Source organism: Poecilia mexicana, unplaced genomic scaffold (assembly GCF_051168715.1).
Source record: "Poecilia mexicana isolate PSO_F unplaced genomic scaffold, ASM5116871v1 scaffold_16, whole genome shotgun sequence".
In the NCBI taxonomy this organism is placed as follows: domain Eukaryota; kingdom Metazoa; phylum Chordata; class Actinopteri; order Cyprinodontiformes; family Poeciliidae; genus Poecilia; species Poecilia mexicana.
In genome coordinates, this window is record NW_028263385.1 from 6277853 (window position 1) to 6295502 (window position 17650).

Genomic DNA, 17650 nt, shown 5'->3' on the forward strand with positions numbered 1-17650 from the left:
AAAAATAGCGAACATTGAACTAATTAGCTGCCAATGTACAAATTAACCCACGGAACCGCTAACATTTCCATTAGCTTAAAGCTAATTTTCCAAAACCGATACTTAGAACAAAACAGACATATTTCCCTGAAGCTTACAACATTCAACATCAACTCACCACGTTGAGCAATACTCAAAACCGCAAATAAGAAGCAGTGTCAATGTTAATTTAGCTCACTAATTGCATCTAAGCGCGATTTAAAACGCTTCCGGTTCGCCGTCAAGTAACTTCCGGTTTTACTTCAAGTCATTTGAACCAACATAAACATACTGCAGAGCCCCCTAGTGGAATGGGAGGGGTGAACCCAACAAAAACGGAAAAAAAGCTGAGGAACTTTTTTAAAAAGCTGGATTTTGACAAAGCAGAAAACCACATGTAAAACACAGTGTGCATGAAAACCCAAAGTCCTACCTTATCTTCCTCTCAGAGCAATTGGACCGTGTCTCTAATCGCACCTGAACACCTCCCAGCTCCGCCATGTCCTCCACCAGGCGGCTGCTGCTCACCGGAGGCAGTTTGGATGATTTGTCAGCAGCTCAGAGCTGATTGAAGTCACATCTGTCCTTCGGCGCTGATGTTAAGGCTGCAGATCTCATTGTTACACTTTTTGGCTAACTTTTACCTCTGAAGCTCAAACTAGGTCAACCAGGGCTTAGAAACATGACAAAATCTCACAGAAGTTACTGAATAATCTGCTGATGGCAGAGTTTATGGAAGACATTTCCACCACTCTGATGAAAAAAATGTATCTCACTCTTAGGACTTAGATATATGAGATATCATCTCATACTTTTAACTTAACTGCCTCATAATTATGACTTGGCTATCATAAGTATAAGATAGCTAAGTCATAATTACGATATCAAATTTTTTAGCTATCATAAATTTAACTAAATCATTAGCTGAATTGATTTAGCTAATTATGGTTATGACAGCTAAATCATAATCATAGCTATGATTTAGCTGTCTCATAAATATCATAATTATGACATACAAGGTTTTTTTTTCCATCAAAGTAGTGGAAATACGCTTCCATACACTGAGTTCTGTATGAATAAACATATTTTCAAAACATGCTGAAATTTTCTAAACCAAATTCCTTTAAAATTCACCTTCCATATTTGAGTTGTTTCTTGTTTTTCATCCAGAAAATGAGCCTCCGTTGTTCCAGCCACCACAGATCCCTCTCCGCGCCTTCCAGGAGGAAAGTTTCATCTACCAGCTACAGGCTCAGGACCCTGAAGGCTCCGTGGTTCTTTTCAGCCTGGTGTCGGGTCCAAAAGGGGCTTCGCTCTCTTCAGCTGGACTCCTGATGTGGAAGGCGACCTCTGAACCCACAGACACCCACACGTTCCAGTTTACTGTCACTGATGCCTGCAGCGCGGAGATGCTCGCCTCAGTCCAGGTGAGATTGTCCTGCAGGCAGATCGACAAACTATTTTATTATTTACCCAGTTGTAAAAAATAAATAAATAAATAAATATAAAAAATATGTTTCAGCTCATGAAGAAATTCTGGAACATAATAAATAATAATCCAGTATTAATAAATTAGTCCTAAATTAAACAAATATTTCCTAAGAATTGTTTCAACTTCCTACCACTAGAGGGTGTTAACTGTACATAATTTAATTGTATATATTTAAAGGAGATGCAGAATGACCGCCCCCCTCGCCCCCCCCCCGCCCCCCCCCCAAAATCAAAACCAGAGAAAATAAGGATTTGCAAATATATATTTTTTTCAACTGCACATAAAAATAAAAATAATATTTTTTGGCAGAGCCTACATATCTCAGACTCTTAATAGTGATAATTACTTGTGAAAAGTTGTGACAAAAATAGGAAAAAAAGTTAATAAATGTTAAAATTTAGATACAGAAATGTTAAAATTTACAAAATTTCAAAGTCAAATGAGAAAATCTGTATTATTTAAAATAAATTTACAACTAATTTTAGCTTTTTAAATTCTACGGTTTGTAGTCTTATTTAATAATTTATATGATCTTTATAAAACTGTATTAAAATAAAGATGTAGCACATTTATATACTTTTAATTTATGTCTGTTATGTTTCCGTATCTATATTCCTTGCCAACTATTAATAAAAAAAGTATAATTGAACACTACACTGGTTTTCACAGTAAAACAAATATGTTTATCTGAACATAAGTGGTGAAAAAAATGTTTATTTATTGTTAAATAAAATAAATGCATGATTTTGTCATGCATTTATTATTAGTTATGTCATACATAACTAATCTTTCTCTGTATTAATTGAAACGGATGGGTAAAATTATTCTTTTTAAAATACTTTTTCTTCTCTTCTTGCATTTGTGGGACCAAGTTTGTCACAGATGGATCTAAATATCTAATCCAGCAGCAGAGAGACAAAGGAAACAGATTGAATTTTGCCCTCAGGTTTCTGTGCAGTCCTGCGATTGTCTCAATGCGGCGTCCTGCATCACCAATGTGAACTCCCCGGTCGGAAGCGCCGAGTACGTCTGCGTCTGTCCTGATGGGTTCACGGGTCGGCGGTGTGAGGTGGACGTAGACGACTGCAAGCCGAACCCCTGCAGGCTGGGCCGCTGCGTGGACCGACCCAACTCCTTTTCCTGCATCTGCCCTCCTGGAATGACGGGTAGGAGGAGCTGGGCCCGTTTGGTCCAACTAACATAGATTATTCAATCAATTATTCATTTAAGCGGATAAAAATAATGGTCAGATTCTGCAGATTTTGTATTTAAGCCTTTTATGCAATATTGGAAATACATGAAATTTATGCAAATAAACAATTCATTTTATCAAGAGGAAATGTAACATTTTATTGCCTAAAATGCAATAATATAGCGTTCCTTTAGTGAACGCTTCATCATTTGTAGAAAACAGAGTCGGACCAAATCATGTGCGAGTTAAGCTGGTGGTTAGGGTCTCCACGCCACCAGGGGGCCCCCAAGAGCACCAAGCTAAAATGTTTTGTTCTTCTTTGTCTTGTATGCAAAATGTACATTTTTTTACCACTCTGAGTATTTTGCTCTTTAAGCTAATGGCCATTTTTTGAGTCAGTGAATACTCAGTTACTAAATTAGTTGACGATTATTTCAATAGTTGATTCCTCATGATTAATCGTTTCATCCCTAGCTCAAATTAAGAAGTGATAAAAGGAAGAACTGCTCTCTTTATTCATACTTCTTTGTTTGTATAGTATTAGAAAATATTAAAACATTATTAAATACATCTAAAATGGTTGAAATCGTTAAAAAAATCAAACATTTGCATTTTTCACAGTAAACCTGTTAATTTTTTTTATAATAAAAACATTAAAAACATGAAAACAACACAGTTAGAAAAAACAAACATCTCTATCTGGTAGGTCAGTTTACTGTCCAGGTTTCATACAAAACTTTAGCATTAGACACAAGTAACTCATTGACTTTTATTTTAATTTACAGTAAAACATATTTTTGTCTTACATCAGCTAGAAACTTATTAAAACAAATGTGAAACACATTGAGCCACTTGAAATAATATTATTGATAAGCATGCATGTATGGTTGGTGGTTTTGAACGTTATGAGTTTCTGTAACGTTTCATTCACTGACAGGACGAACATGCAGGGAAGATGTAGACGAGTGTCTGTCCCAGCCGTGCTTCGCTGCAGTGAGCTGCAGCAACACTCTGGGCTCCTTCGTCTGTGGATCCTGTCCACCAGGATTCACAGGTGATGGAAAAACCTGCCAAGGTATGCACAATGTTAAGGTTTCTCTAGCTGAACGTGACCCGTTTTTAGCTTATTGTTCTGAACATTGTGCCCTTACACAGAGGAAAGCATCGCAGGTTCTCCAGTGAGAGTGCCGCAGGTTTCTCAGAGACCCAAACCGTCGGGTCCTTCGCCGTGCAGCAGGACGCCGTGTTACCCGGGAGTTCTGTGCTTCGAGAGCATCCATGTTTCAGCCGGGTTCGCCTGTGGACCCTGTCCTCCTGGTCTCCAGGGAAACGGACAAATGTGCACAGAAACGGGTGAGATTTTAAGCAGTTTGATATAGTGAAATAAACTTTGATAAAAAACGAGCTGGACTTTTCTCTGAATGTTTTAACATGCTTTGGATCAAATGTTCTGCCTTCTGATGACCTTTGAACGCATTGCTTATTGTTTTATCTTCTCCCTTTTCACTGACTAAAAAGAGGGTACAAAAAAATGTAAAAAAGAAAAGATGGGATTTTGGACCAGGGAGGTCCATGATCCTTCAGCAAATGAATCGTTAACATTATCTGTTTGGTGGCTATCTGGTTTTAAAGAATGAAAGTTATTTCAAATTCATGTGAAACGGTGAAAAAGACAAGTCTAGAAAAAGATAAACAATATTTAAATTCTTGTCAAAGGCAAGAACACAAAGTGTAAAGAGAAGCTTATTGTACTTTCACTTTGTTATACATAAATCATCATCAGAATAAAAGCAGCAAAATATTTCCTCTATATTTTCTAAAACATGTGAAATTCCAGCTAAATCTCTAGAGAAACTAAAAAAAATCATAAAAAAGATTGTTGTATTTGTTCAGTTAATCATTTTTATATTTTTAAAGACTGAAAAAATAGCTTTATCTCCTCACAACAATTATTCCACAAATATTTTTAATATTCATCCTGATCTTTGTTTCTTTAACCTAACCCTTCTCTCTTAATTCTAAAGAAGAAATAACACAAAATAAATAAAACATCTGAGTTTTACTTCAGTGTAATGTATGAAATCAAGGCTATGTTCCTGTCGACATTAGTTACTTTCTCTAACTTTAAGCGTCTTGCAGGTCAGGAAACACTCACCAGCAGAGCATACGTTGGGACTCCTGTGTCTAATTCCACCCATGAAAGGACCCACTCCACCTCCTCCTCGTCCTCATCTTCCTCCTCGTCGTCTTCTTCTTCTTCTGCCTCAAACAACCAACCACCGGACAGGCAGTGGAGACCAGACACTAGAAGAGCTTCTTTCAATAACAAACAGCCCACTGGTTCTCCTCAGAACAAAACAGCAGTTCGAATATTTTCTCCCTCCGTCCACAGGGGGCAGCATAGCACAGTGGCGCTGTCCTCGGATACTGGTCATGTGACCTGCTCCGATTCTCCCTGCTTTCCCGGTGTTATCTGTGAACCGACGAGCTCAGGATCCCTCAGGTGTGGACGCTGCCCGAACGGTTACACCGGGGATGGATTCGTATGTAAAGGTGATGATGAGTATTTTAATCCTTCAGTATGACGCTGAGTAATGACGTCAAACTACTACATTTAGAACATTTAGAAAATGGCCGCACCGCGGCGGCCATTTTAGTTTCGGACAAACAACAGTTGTAAGCGGTGATCGGCTGATGTAGGTTATTAATATGTACAATTTAATTCCCATCAAAAATTGTCTGCCAAATGAAATAAAAATGAAGAACAGTTATATATTTAAATATTATTTATGATGCAAAATTCACATTTTACACATTTCTGTTCTTCCAACTGATTCTAAAAATAAGAAAGAAAAAAAAGAGCTTTAAAAAAGCATCTGGATGTTTTCTGGCCATAAGTTAATGTTTTGGGTGTCTGGAAAATGAGCCGTTTCACAAAGTCAAATTTTACAACACTACGGTTACCTAGCAACCCCAGCCAAGCCCTGCCCCAACACCTAGCAACCAAGTTTGACGTGAGATTGTTTGGTTTTACCCTTGTGTGCCCTGCTGGTTAAAAAAAATAAATGTGTTTTGTTGTTGACTTACCGTTCAGAAACCACTTAATAATAATCTTTATTTAGACAGGGACAATGTACAGCTCAAACATAAATGTCACCATTTAATGTGCTGCACCAGATTATAGCGTAAGCTAACTCGCTTCTGCAGTCCCTTGGCAAGATATACAATACAATAATAAAATAAAACTTAAACTATAACAGTGTAAGTTTCTTTCTAATCACAGTACACAGATAAAAGCAGACACACACACAGTTGCTGCATTCTTGTTGGTGGTGCAGGAGGCTCCACTTCTGTTTTTCAAAGATGTACGGTTGTGTAATTTCGCATCTGTGTGTAAACATTTTGATGTGCGAGTGTAAACATTGAATTGGGTGGCGTGGTGTTTTGATTTTCCTCTGTTTTTGAACACTATTTTGTTTACAGATACTTCATAATAAATGTTATTTGTTGTTTCTGTTGTTTATTGCTTTGTTGATTCTAAATAATGTGTTCTTGCATTATTATGTCATTATCAACATATTACTTGAAAACAACAACATTATTGTTTACCATGATAACTCCTGGGACAATTTATTGTCCAGGAAAATTTGTTACAGCGACAGACCTGAGCCTGAAATTTTCTCCCTCATCTTACTGTCTTTGTTTAAAATGTATTTTCTGTTTCAGCTGTTTGCAGATATCCCTGCGGGCAGAACATGGAGTGCTCTCTGCCCAACACTTGCACCTGCAGAGAAGGTTACACCGGATACAACTGTCACACAGGTGAGAGTGACAGAGCTCACTTTGTTTATTTGCGCAGGAAAACAAGCTCATTAACACATCAGCACCTCTCCAGATTCATCCCATTTATCTCAGCGTCTGATTGTGTGTGTTCACCCCGCCTCTCAGCCGTGTGTCGGCCTGACTGCCAGAACCAGGGCAGGTGTGTGAAACCCGACGTGTGTGAATGTCCTGTGGGCTACAGTGGGCCATCCTGTGAGGAAGGTAATCTGAGCAGATCCTAAGATGAATCGAACCTGCTGAGAGACATGGCTCACTAATTACTGCTGGGTGTTTTTGTGTTGTGCAGCGAGCTGCGAGCCGCCATGTCAACACGGAGGCACTTGTCTGGCCAGAAACCTTTGTACCTGCGCCTACGGCTACGTGGGGCCCAGATGCGAAATCAGTGAGATGCACCTTAACTTTTTAAACAGTTTTTCCAGCCAGTCTGCTGACTTTAAATCTTTTTTGTGTTCATTTTGTTAGTGCAACTCCATTATTACAGATGTGTCAAAAGTACTCACATTCTCTAATTATACAGAAGTACATATACTAATATAAAAAATATTCTAGTAAAAGTAAAAGTACAGGTTGGGCTGTTTTACTCTAGTAACAGTAAAAAAGTACAAAAAGTAAAAAGTAATTTTCACCTTCAAGAATACAAAATGACTTTCGATAAGTCTAAAATACTTAAAAAGTTCTAGTCATACATCCTTTTACTGACAACATGCTATGTGTTGGTATAGTTTTGAAAAATACCAAATAGTTACAACTTTTCAGGAAATTATAACATGGGGAGAGTGTCTTTGCCGTTACCTAGCAACCCCAGCCAAGCCAAACCCGTTACCTAGCAACCCAGTTCTAGTTCCGCTGGCAGATTATTTCACAATAAGATAGGGAAATGTTTTGTGTAAGTGAAATAATCTCAGTGGAACTAGTACTTCTTCATCTATATTAAGGAATTATTGACTGAAAACAAGCTCCTATATTTTGCTGAAAAGTTACTTTTAAGTTAGTTTTGTCTTATTTCGGGTGAACTAAGATCTGTGCCAAACTGCATTAGAAATCAGAGCAAAAATACTTGGTAAGATTTTGTGTTTTTGCAGTGAAGTTCTCACACATCTCCAGGTTGTCCTCCAGTCAGCAACACGTCTGCAGTTCATCCTGACAGAACATGATCCAGTTCATTAGCTCTGTGCTAATATTTCCATTCATCAGGGCTAACTGGGCTGATTTGTTTCCCCCAGTGGTGTGTAGCAGGCACTGTGAAAACGGAGGCGAGTGTGTTTCTCCAGACGTCTGCAGATGTAAACACGGCTGGTACGGACCAACATGCAGCTCAGGTAGGGAAGGAAACACACAGTCAGGCTTCACCTCAGAGACACAGCATAAGCTAGGCCAGCGTGAGCTAAGCTAACAGCTGTTTCTTCTGCAGCTCAGTGTAACCCCGTCTGCCTGAACGGAGGATTGTGTGTGAGGCCAAATGTCTGCGCCTGTCCCACTGGCTTCTTTGGCTTTCAGTGCCAAATTGGTAATCTTTATTTAAAGCATTTGGAATACACATCTCTCCTTGCACTGGAAAAACTCAATAATTCCTTAATATTCATGAAAAATTACTAGTTCCACTGGCAGATCATTTCACTTAGAACTAGAACTTTTTCATCAATATTGTGGAATCACTGACTTAAAACAAGCTCCTAAACCTTGCTGAAAAGTTACTTGTAAGTTAGTTTTGTCTTATTTCAAGGGTACCAAGATATTTGCACTAAAAACTAGATAAAAATACTTAAGAGTTTGTGTTTTTGCAGTGTTTCTTATTTGCAGAGGTTGTAAGGTACCCAAAAATTGTACTGAAGTAAGAGTAGCACTACTTCTACATATTTTTACTCAAGTCAAAGTAAAACGTAGACTTCGAAGAAATTATCCAAGTAACAGTATAAAGGTATTTGGTTAATAATCTGATCAAATTATCAATCATTTAATATTTAAATATTACATAATAAGACTGACCAGTATGTAAAGTTAAGTGGAGTTTTTTTTATTTACAAAAATTTAAATAATTCATATAAGTAACGACCAAAATAAAATATTTCCAAATCAGTTTCATTCAATAAAAAATTTATGAAACTTTCATAAACAAAAACTGCAGTTGTGGGAATTTTTGGTTGAAACATGTTTTTTTTCCATTCAGTGTGTAGAAAATCCACTGAAATTTTATTCAAGAGTAGAAATACTTCATAATAAAATTACTCAAATAAAAATAAAAAGTACAGAGTACTAAAAATACTCCTAAAAGTACATTTTTCAAAAAGATTACTCAAGTAAATGTAATTGAGTAAATGTAACTTGTTTACTACCAAATTCTGCATATTTGTTACTTCTAACATGGTTGTTGGATTAAAAAATAAATTTATTGTGGAAGAAGTTAGTTTTTTTTTTGTTTTGTTTTGTTTTGTTTTAGCTGTTTGCAGCCCGCCCTGTAAAAACGGGGGTCAGTGTATCAGAAACAACGTCTGCTCCTGCCCAGAGGGCTACACAGGAAAAAGATGCCAAAAAAGTAAGTAATCAGTGTCTTTTTATTGAGTATGTATTACAACTTCAGGTTAGTGCAAAGGTCATCAAACTTTCTGCAATCTTTTGAAGACAGACGGTTGACCTACATGTACAGGTTTAGCATCAGGAAAAGAGCAGTTAGCTTCTCTGCAGATCCCACACATCCTGGACACAGTTTTACCTTCATGTTGGCACAACGCAGCAGTGTTTACAAAAACGAGCCGCTACAAAGGCTGTCTCTGATGGACAATCAGTTTTTCACTATTTTAACATTTTCTCTCTATTTTTTAAACCATATTTTTACAAAAAAATTACATCTTTTATTTTTATTTCCTTTCTTGTATATTTATTTTTAAGTCAAATTCCTTATTTTTGTGCACAAACTTTGCCAATAAAACTGATTCTGATACGATTTTTCTTTGGATTTCTGCTGCTTTTCCACATACAGCTGCTGAACTAAGGAAACTTTAATAACACAACATTTTAAGACAATTTGATAATATTTTACTTTTTTTTGTCCTTCTGCACAGTATGATGTTAAACTCAGGTTCAAATATTGGACAAAAAATTGGTTTAAAACGCAGATAAAGTTCCAAGAAAAGACTTTCTGAGCGACTGAACGATTATCAGTCAACGACATTTTAAGTGATAACTGTTTCATGTGTTTTCTTGGCAGTAATGTAAAAAAATTAAAGGTTTTTGAAGAATTAAAAAATGTTTTTTGTTCCAGGTGTCTGTGAGCCGACGTGCATGAACGGAGGGAAGTGTGTCGGACCGAACACGTGCTCTTGTTCTTCAGGCTGGAGCGGGAAAAGATGCAACATGCGTGAGTTTATTTGATTTTTTATTTCTAATCACAGATTATACAGCAGGAATAAAAAATAATTGAGATATATTTGAGTTTAATCTTCAATAATTTATGAAAACAATTTAGATTCCTTTAAAAAGTCTAAATCTTCTGTTAAATTTATTTTACTTCTGCCCTGCAGAGAAGGCAGAACACATGAGTTTATATCTCCAAACATTTTGATGTATAATTTAAGAATATAATCAAATGCTGGTTACAATAATTACACAACTAACTAATCAAAGTATCAGTTCAATATTATTTTGAGACTTGAACAGCAAAAGTAACAATCATATTGTCAGGATTTGACGATGTAATCATTTGTTTAAGACGATAACTACTCATTAGTACACAAGACTTTAAAATAAATGTAAGAAAGCTCTGTGAAGGTACAGTTTCAGGCATAAATGCATCTATTTTCTGATCACGTATGACATAATAACATAAGATTTTAAACCTGTGTGATGTGGAGAGCCACCTCATGAGGATTTACTTTTCATTAAATCGTTTGTTTAACTAATCTGTTATCACACTTTGATGCACATCGTTGCGTAAATTCCTGCTCCTACAATCTGTGCGTCCCTCATATCAAGCATTGTGTTTGTAATGTGTAAGTAAGTCCTGAGAGACTTTGACTCTGTCTGTTTCCGTTGCAGCCGTTTGTTTACAGAAGTGTAAAAATGGCGGCGAGTGCGTAGGAGCGAACACGTGTCACTGTCCTGCCGGCTGGGAAGGGCTGCACTGTCAAACGCGTGAGTCGATAAATCACACCGGCCCACCCAGACGAAACTGTAAGAACATTTTACTTACTGCAAATGGAATAAATTCATGTTTTCATCAACATTTTACACACAACAGATGACTCTGGCATGTCACATCTTCATCGAGAAATAAAAGCACATTTTAAGTCAATAAACTCTTTATTTTTACTATTTACTCTTTACTATTTATGAAAGATTGCTAGCTCCACTGGCAGTTTGTTTCACTAATAATATAATAATATACTTTAATAACACATCAGGCACCTTTCTACCCAGGTCTTATGTTTGCTTTTTATTCTTTAAATGTTCCTTTTCTTCTAGTTTTTAATGCAAATATTGCAAAACACTTAAAACAAGGTTTTATTTCTTGCTGAAAAGTTACTTGTAAGTTCCTTTGGTCTTATTTTAAATCAATAATTGCTTAAAATTAATGAAAAAGACGAACTGGAAAGAGGACTGTAAAAGATTATAGCACTCTTTGTGAACAGACGAAACATGTTTTCTTCATGTTTGCAAATAAAAAAATTTGATCAAAAAATATGAGAAAGTGCTGGTTCCACCTGTAGATTGTTTCACTAATGTAATCTAATAAAAATCAGGCACCTTTCTGCCCCTGTTTATTCTCTAGGTTTTTAAATGAAATATTCAGGATAAGCTGTGAATACTTGTGCACACGCTTTTGTTTGTTTTTAAAAATTTCCAAACATTTTTTTATGATTTTGAGAATATAAATAAATCAAATTAATGTTAACTGGAACTTGGAACATTTTCTCAGTAGTTAACCGTCAGTTTGACTTTTTCTATGTGAACTTGAATAAATGTCATCAGAGCCTCAGCTCTGCAGGAATATTTTTTATTGACGCTGTTTCTGCTCAGCCTCCTGCAGGCGGCCGTGCCTCAACGGCGGGCGGTGCGTGCTGCCCGACTACTGCCACTGCCGCAGAGGCTTCAAGGGCCTCACCTGCGCCATAAAGGTGAGACATGAGGTCACGATTCTTAAAAACTGAGCTACTTTGTGGCTTAAGAAGAGTTTACAGAAACAAAGGAGATGATTTTGCATCATTTATATGTAATATATGTTCTGTCTAAACTTGGTTTTCTTAAAATCTTTTGTCTTCTTCACAGGCTTCACAAGCATGAGAAGATGAAGAGAATTACTGCAAAAAGCATAAAACAACCGGATGCGTGTTTGAATGTATGACGGAGAACAAAATGTGCTCATCTGTGCACATTTCAGCTGACAGAGATGATTTATTGCACTTGTGTTTTTGTCCCTGCATTTCACTACCTCAAGGCTAAAAGTAAAATCTGTTGAATTCATTTAAATACTTTAAATATAGACGACTCTGTAGCAGTGGATGAACATGTCAGTCAACTTTTTATATTTTAAAAACAAAACCATGATAGGAAATATACTTTTCCATTATTTTCTTTTATGTTATAGTTGGTATAACTTGTATAATCCAACAGAAAAACTAAACCTCATTTCAGTTTCTGCAAATGATTAATTTTTAATGGAAATGCATCACTCAGTTTTGTCGAACATCTTGATTTGAGAACATTTGTTCTTGCAAAGATTCTCCGGATCAAACAAAATCTCTTAAAACGCCTTCACCGCAAAAACAGATTTTCTTGTTTTCCAGTTGAATTATAAAAAATACATGTAACATTAAAGATTTATGAAGGTTTCATTTTATAAAATCACAACAGGAGTGTGTTATTGTTTAACCGTTCACAATTATATTTTAACTCATTTATTTTACAAACAGCTTCCAGCAAATATTTGATGGCAAAAATTAGTTTCAGTTTTATGATTCTGCCATAAACAAATTATAGTCTGTTTTATCAAAACGCTTACATAAGTGTGTTGTATTTATTTACATCTAACTCTGATATTGTTGAAAGCCTAATTATAAACATTGTTTTGCAATTATGATGCAAATAAATTTACTTCTTATGTCTGTTCTGTAAATAAATGTTTGACATCGTTTATCATTTATTGACAAATTACAGTATTTAAAAAACAAGCATAGTACAAATGTTTCATTTATTTTTAAAAAGGTGATACATGTTATGCAGAACAATGTTTGAGCTACAAGAGAATAATCCTCATTTTGGAGTCTGGAAATGATTAGTGGGTTTTTTTCCTCTCCTCGCAGCGAGGACCGGAGAAAGGCGGCCGACAGCGGCATTTGTTTGGAGAAATGCATTTCCCTCCGTTCAGGCAGGGCTGATCGCAGACGGCTGAACCCGACACAAAGGACACAAAACCAAAAGCTGTTAGCTTTTTCTGTGAAATCCCAACAGGCTGACTTCATAAACTCTGCAGCTGGATTCACAAAAAGGCAGAAAAAAGTAAAATCTGAGCAGCACAGATGATAAAAAGGTAGAAGTGTTGACCTCACCGTTGTGGCATGCTCCACCCAGCCATCCCTCTGGACAGCTGCAGATTCCTGGGGCCACACAGATCCCACCGTTCCTGCAGCCCTGGGGACAGATCGCTGTTTGGAGGACAAACCAAACAAATGCTCAAGGCTCAAGAAGGAGACCAGGAAACAAACTGAATACTTAGTCAATACATCCAAAGAGAACAAAATCCCACATCCACATTGGTTCGTCCAGGATGTTGAGATATTTTCATGTGATTGTTGTGTCCTAAAGTTAATTACTTTTCAAAAATGTACGATCAAAGTTGCAAATCTTTCTAAAGTTTGCAGCATTATGTATTTTCCAGGCACATAGCAACATGTTACACCACAGTCAAGTAACTATGTCAGTTTCAGTTGTTATAAAAATGCTACTTGTATCATTTTTACTTAAATGAAACTTTGTAACTTAATGCCTTTAAATTGGGCCTCTGTCTCTTTAAGAAACTCCTGCTCTTTCTGAAACTGCCTTCAGGAAGTCATCACAACATGGCTCCTCTATTAAACACTTTTTACCAGCGTTGTAAAAAGATCAACAGATGCGTAATTTCTCCAGGTGTTTGCTAATTGCTGCTTGCTTGTCTGAGGATTTGAGTGGGACGGTTAGAAAACTGGAATGTTTGGAAACTGCAGCTCAGAGGAGGAGCTGCATCGTTGAAGGCGGAGCTACGTCCACGCAGGCGTTTAGCACAGTCGAATGGTTGCCATGGTGACTAAATTATTTCTCAAACATTCATGAAAAAGGATCAAAGCAGTAAAGTATTCTCTAATATTAGTGAAAATTACTAGTTTAAGATTATTTCACAATAACATTTTCTTATGTCATAAGTAAAATAACCTGCCAATAGAACTAGAAGTTTTTCATCAGTATTAAGTAATTATTGATTTAAAACAAGCTCCTATATCTCGCTGAAACACTATTTATAAGTCAGTTTTGTCTTATTTCAAGTTTAGTAAGAAACTAGACCAAAATTAGTTGGTGGTATTTTGTGTTTTTGCAGTGTATGTGGCACCTTTGACCTTTGTGTGATCACATGACCAGACGCAGCCATTAAACTCACCATCCTGGCATTTTGATCCACTCCAGCTGGACGGACAGATGCATTTGGCCTCTCCGTTGACGGCGTTGCATTCCCCTCCGTTCCAGCATCCGCCCGCACACGACACTGTGGAACGCCACATTTATTGATTAATATAACAAACTGATGGATCTATTGATTGATTTGTCAACCTGACCTGTGTGGCAGTATCTTCCTCCATATCCAGGCTGGCATCTGCATTTCCCTGGACGGAGACAAGCTCCGCCATTTTTACATTTGGGGAAACAGTTGGCTGCAACAGAACCAATAATGTCTTTTTAATCATTTTAGGCAAATTATTTTTTCTCCAAATCAGTTTCTTTCAATAAAAAAACTGATGAATCTTTAACAGAAACAAAAAAAGTTACTCAAGTAAATTTAACTGAGTAAATGTAACTAATTACTACCCAACTCTGCAATTATGTGAAGTTACCAAATTAGAGTCAACAGTTCAATTTTAAACAAACCATTAATGGCGGAAATGCAAACTATTAATTGACTCTAATCTTAAATAAAGTATTATCACACAATTAAAATACCTGGATGAATTAAAGTGTCGTGTTTTCCTAGATACTCGAACTTTACCAACAGCCGAACTGTTCTTCCAACATGCCAAAGTTAGCATCGTTAGCTCCTCACCGTACTGGCACGTCTCTCCTTCGTAGCCCTTGGAGCAGTGGCAGGTGTTGTTTCGGATGCAGACTCCTCCGTGTTTGCACGGCGGGTCGCACTTCGCCTGGAGGTCGAAGACGAACCCGACCGCGACCCCGCGCGGCGCGTCCGAACCTCCGGCGCAAACACCGACAGCAGCGAGCAGGAAGATAACGAGAGGAAAGGCTGGTTTGTGGACAAAACGGCTCATGGTTGGTGTTTATTCCGTTTTGTTTGGCGGCTGGAAAGGAAGAAACGGAGCGGTTTTGCTCCGGTTTCCACACAGAGGCTCCAGTTGGAGCGGGGCCGAAGGAGGATGCGCCCTGGGCGGGGAGAGCGCCGCCTCCCGGGGGGCTGGCTGACCGCAGCTGGAGGTAAGATTAGAGGAAACTTTACATGGGTACAACAGCGTGTTAGGCCATTGAAGATAGGGGGAAAAACTCACATTTTTCTTGAAAATACAATATCTGACTTTGAAAACTCAAACATTTGTAGGAGTAAAATTCTGCAAACAAAAAAAAGTCAGAATTTTCTGGAAAAAAGTTAACAATTTCTGAGCTCCAAAAGTTAAAAATTTGCAAGAAAAAAAATCAGAAAGTTTGAGATTCAGCTCATAGATTTTATAAACTTTCCTAGACAACACTCACAAATGTTGAGATTATTATTTTTTTTTTAATTATATGAAGAAATGTGGACATTTCTGAGCTCCAAAAGTTGAAAATTTGCAGAAAAAAAATCTAAAATTTTGAGATTAAGCAGACATTATTTTGAGGGATGGTAAGGAGAAGCATATTTCTGAGTTTCAATAGTGGAAAATTTGAAAAATTAGGAAATTTTTTCCTAATTTTCTTTCTAGAAATATTTTTTTTTCTATAAATTTTTTCAAGATTAATCTACATTTTTTCTCAAATGTTCAACTTAAAACAATTTATGAATTGGGATATTTCAGTTAAATCACACACAATAAGCATCATTCTCCAACCACTTACTGTTGTCTTCCTCGTCATTTCCACCAGTAGTAACATCCGGTTGTTGATCACAACTCGTGCAATGCAAAAAAGCGAATTTGTAGTTTTGCAAAGTACACTAACTTCCGTACGACTGAAAAAACACCTCATTGTAGCACAAAAACTTTGTCCAAAAATATAATTTTTCAAAATTGACATGTTTCCATAAAGCAAATTTATTTTTGTAATTCCACTTTGCCTAATCATATAGTCAATGGAAATGCAGGTACTGTAGCCAGAAATTAAATTTTAACTCAGAGTTACATATAACTTGATAGAATAATTACATTTATTCTTGTTGGAAAGATTGAAAGTAACATCAGCATAGAAATCCAATATGGCTGCCACATGTACAGAACTGTAATAACTACAGAAACAGTATTTGCACTTCTGATAATTAAGACAGAAACACAAATACTTGCATAACCTGTTTCTATAATGTTTGAATGCTCCAAAGTATATTGTTGATGGTTTTATAGGATATTAATGGGAAGGAGTAGGAGGCAAGTTTTAATGCTGCTGCAGTAAATCTTCATTATGAGAACAGAAAAAAAAACATTTTATGTTTAAAAACCTGCCAGTAGATTGATAAAATATGAAATTTTATCACTTTGTTGGATTAACCCTCAAATAAATCTGAACTTCAAATTCAGAGTTGCTAGTTTCAAACAAAAGGAACCTGTGTGGATTTCCAAAAAAAACATTACTGAGGGAGCACATGTGGAAAAGCCATTTCCTTTCAGCTTGTTAAAGAAAAATGCTGGACATATATATGAAGTATGGAGGAAGGTTTGCTCTAATGACAATAACAGACGTGAGAGAGGATGTAGCTGTCTGCTCCGGAAGCCACTTTGGCTCGTTAGGTACAAACTCTCTGGAAAGTTTTAACACGTTTAAATGGATCCTAAAGGAAGACATTTTTCTGTTATTATAGTTTTTATGTTGCTGAGGAATAAGCTTTATTGAGAAAATAATTTATATAAACAAACTTAATGTATCTTTAAAACTTCACTGCATGGAGGAAACAAGTAGAGCACAATCAAAATGCAACATAATGCAGAATAAAAGACTAATTTCACCCTAAAAGTGTATAATTTCTCTCTGTATATTTAGTTTGACACATTTACTCTGGTGTTGCTTTGGGTCTGACCACTGACAGGCAAAGACAGCAAGCAAACTGGTGTTTGATGCTTCCAGCAGATGTGAGCATACCAAGACCCTCTGGAGGATTTGTTTCTAGAAAGCTAAAGAAGCCTGAGTGTATTTAATACACTGGCAGAACATAAACAGTAGGCTGAAAATATTAAAATAGCGTTCAGACATGCACTTTATGCATCTAACATTAAATACAAAACCCTCCCACAATGTAACCGACCTGGACAATATTACAGTATATTAGTGCCACTGAAGATAAAAAAATTCTGCCAAAAAAAAAAAAAAACTCAAAGTTTTAGATTCATCCCAGAAATTTTCTATAAAAAACAAGGAAAATTTGCTGAAAGAAAACCAATTTAAATTCCAGATTTTTTTCTAGAAAAATCAAGGAAGTCTGAAAAGTAAAAAAAGTTAAAATTTTGTGATTAATCTCAGAAATTGTATACAGAAAAGAACATTTCTCAGAGTTTAAAATTTGTGAAAAAAAAAGCTTGATTCGAAAATTTGTTAGTTGAAAATTTTATATTTTTGAAACTGAATTTGTAACTCTTCAAGCTCAGACATGTCCTTATTTGACATATTTTGGCAGAATGTTTTTAATCTACAGTGACTCCAATACGGCGTCATGGTACATCTACCGGTCCAGTATT

The 17650-nt window shown here is 36.5% G+C and overlaps 2 protein-coding genes across 2 annotated transcripts in view; one reads left to right on the plus strand and one right to left on the minus strand.

Moving 5' to 3' along the window:
- vwde (von Willebrand factor D and EGF domains) overlaps window positions 1-12658 on the plus strand; it is a 32514-nt gene extending 19856 nt beyond the window's left edge. Inside the window, exons 20-34 of the mRNA XM_088013961.1 lie at window positions 1189-1445; window positions 2457-2676; window positions 3640-3794; window positions 3860-4055; window positions 4842-5255; window positions 6429-6524; window positions 6651-6746; window positions 6832-6927; window positions 7769-7864; window positions 7957-8052; window positions 8983-9078; window positions 9805-9900; window positions 10578-10673; window positions 11559-11656; window positions 11808-12658. Of these exons, the coding sequence (XP_087870087.1) occupies window positions 1189-1445; window positions 2457-2676; window positions 3640-3794; window positions 3860-4055; window positions 4842-5255; window positions 6429-6524; window positions 6651-6746; window positions 6832-6927; window positions 7769-7864; window positions 7957-8052; window positions 8983-9078; window positions 9805-9900; window positions 10578-10673; window positions 11559-11656; window positions 11808-11822 (2123 nt within the window). The 3' untranslated portion in view covers window positions 11823-12658. The remainder of the gene's footprint in view (window positions 1-1188; window positions 1446-2456; window positions 2677-3639; window positions 3795-3859; window positions 4056-4841; window positions 5256-6428; window positions 6525-6650; window positions 6747-6831; window positions 6928-7768; window positions 7865-7956; window positions 8053-8982; window positions 9079-9804; window positions 9901-10577; window positions 10674-11558; window positions 11657-11807) is intronic.
- Window positions 12659-12710: 52 nt separating this feature from the next.
- On the minus strand, window positions 12711-15176 carry seraf (Schwann cell-specific EGF-like repeat autocrine factor). Its single transcript, XM_015009619.2, has 5 exons — window positions 14827-15176; window positions 14345-14440; window positions 14170-14274; window positions 13088-13183; window positions 12711-12926 (listed from the first exon to the last, which is right to left on the minus strand). Exons 1-5 carry the CDS (start codon window positions 15047-15049, stop codon window positions 12814-12816), a joined length of 633 nt encoding a protein of 210 aa, XP_014865105.1. The 5' UTR covers window positions 15050-15176; the 3' UTR covers window positions 12711-12813.
- Between the last annotated feature and the right edge of the window lie 2474 nt (window positions 15177-17650).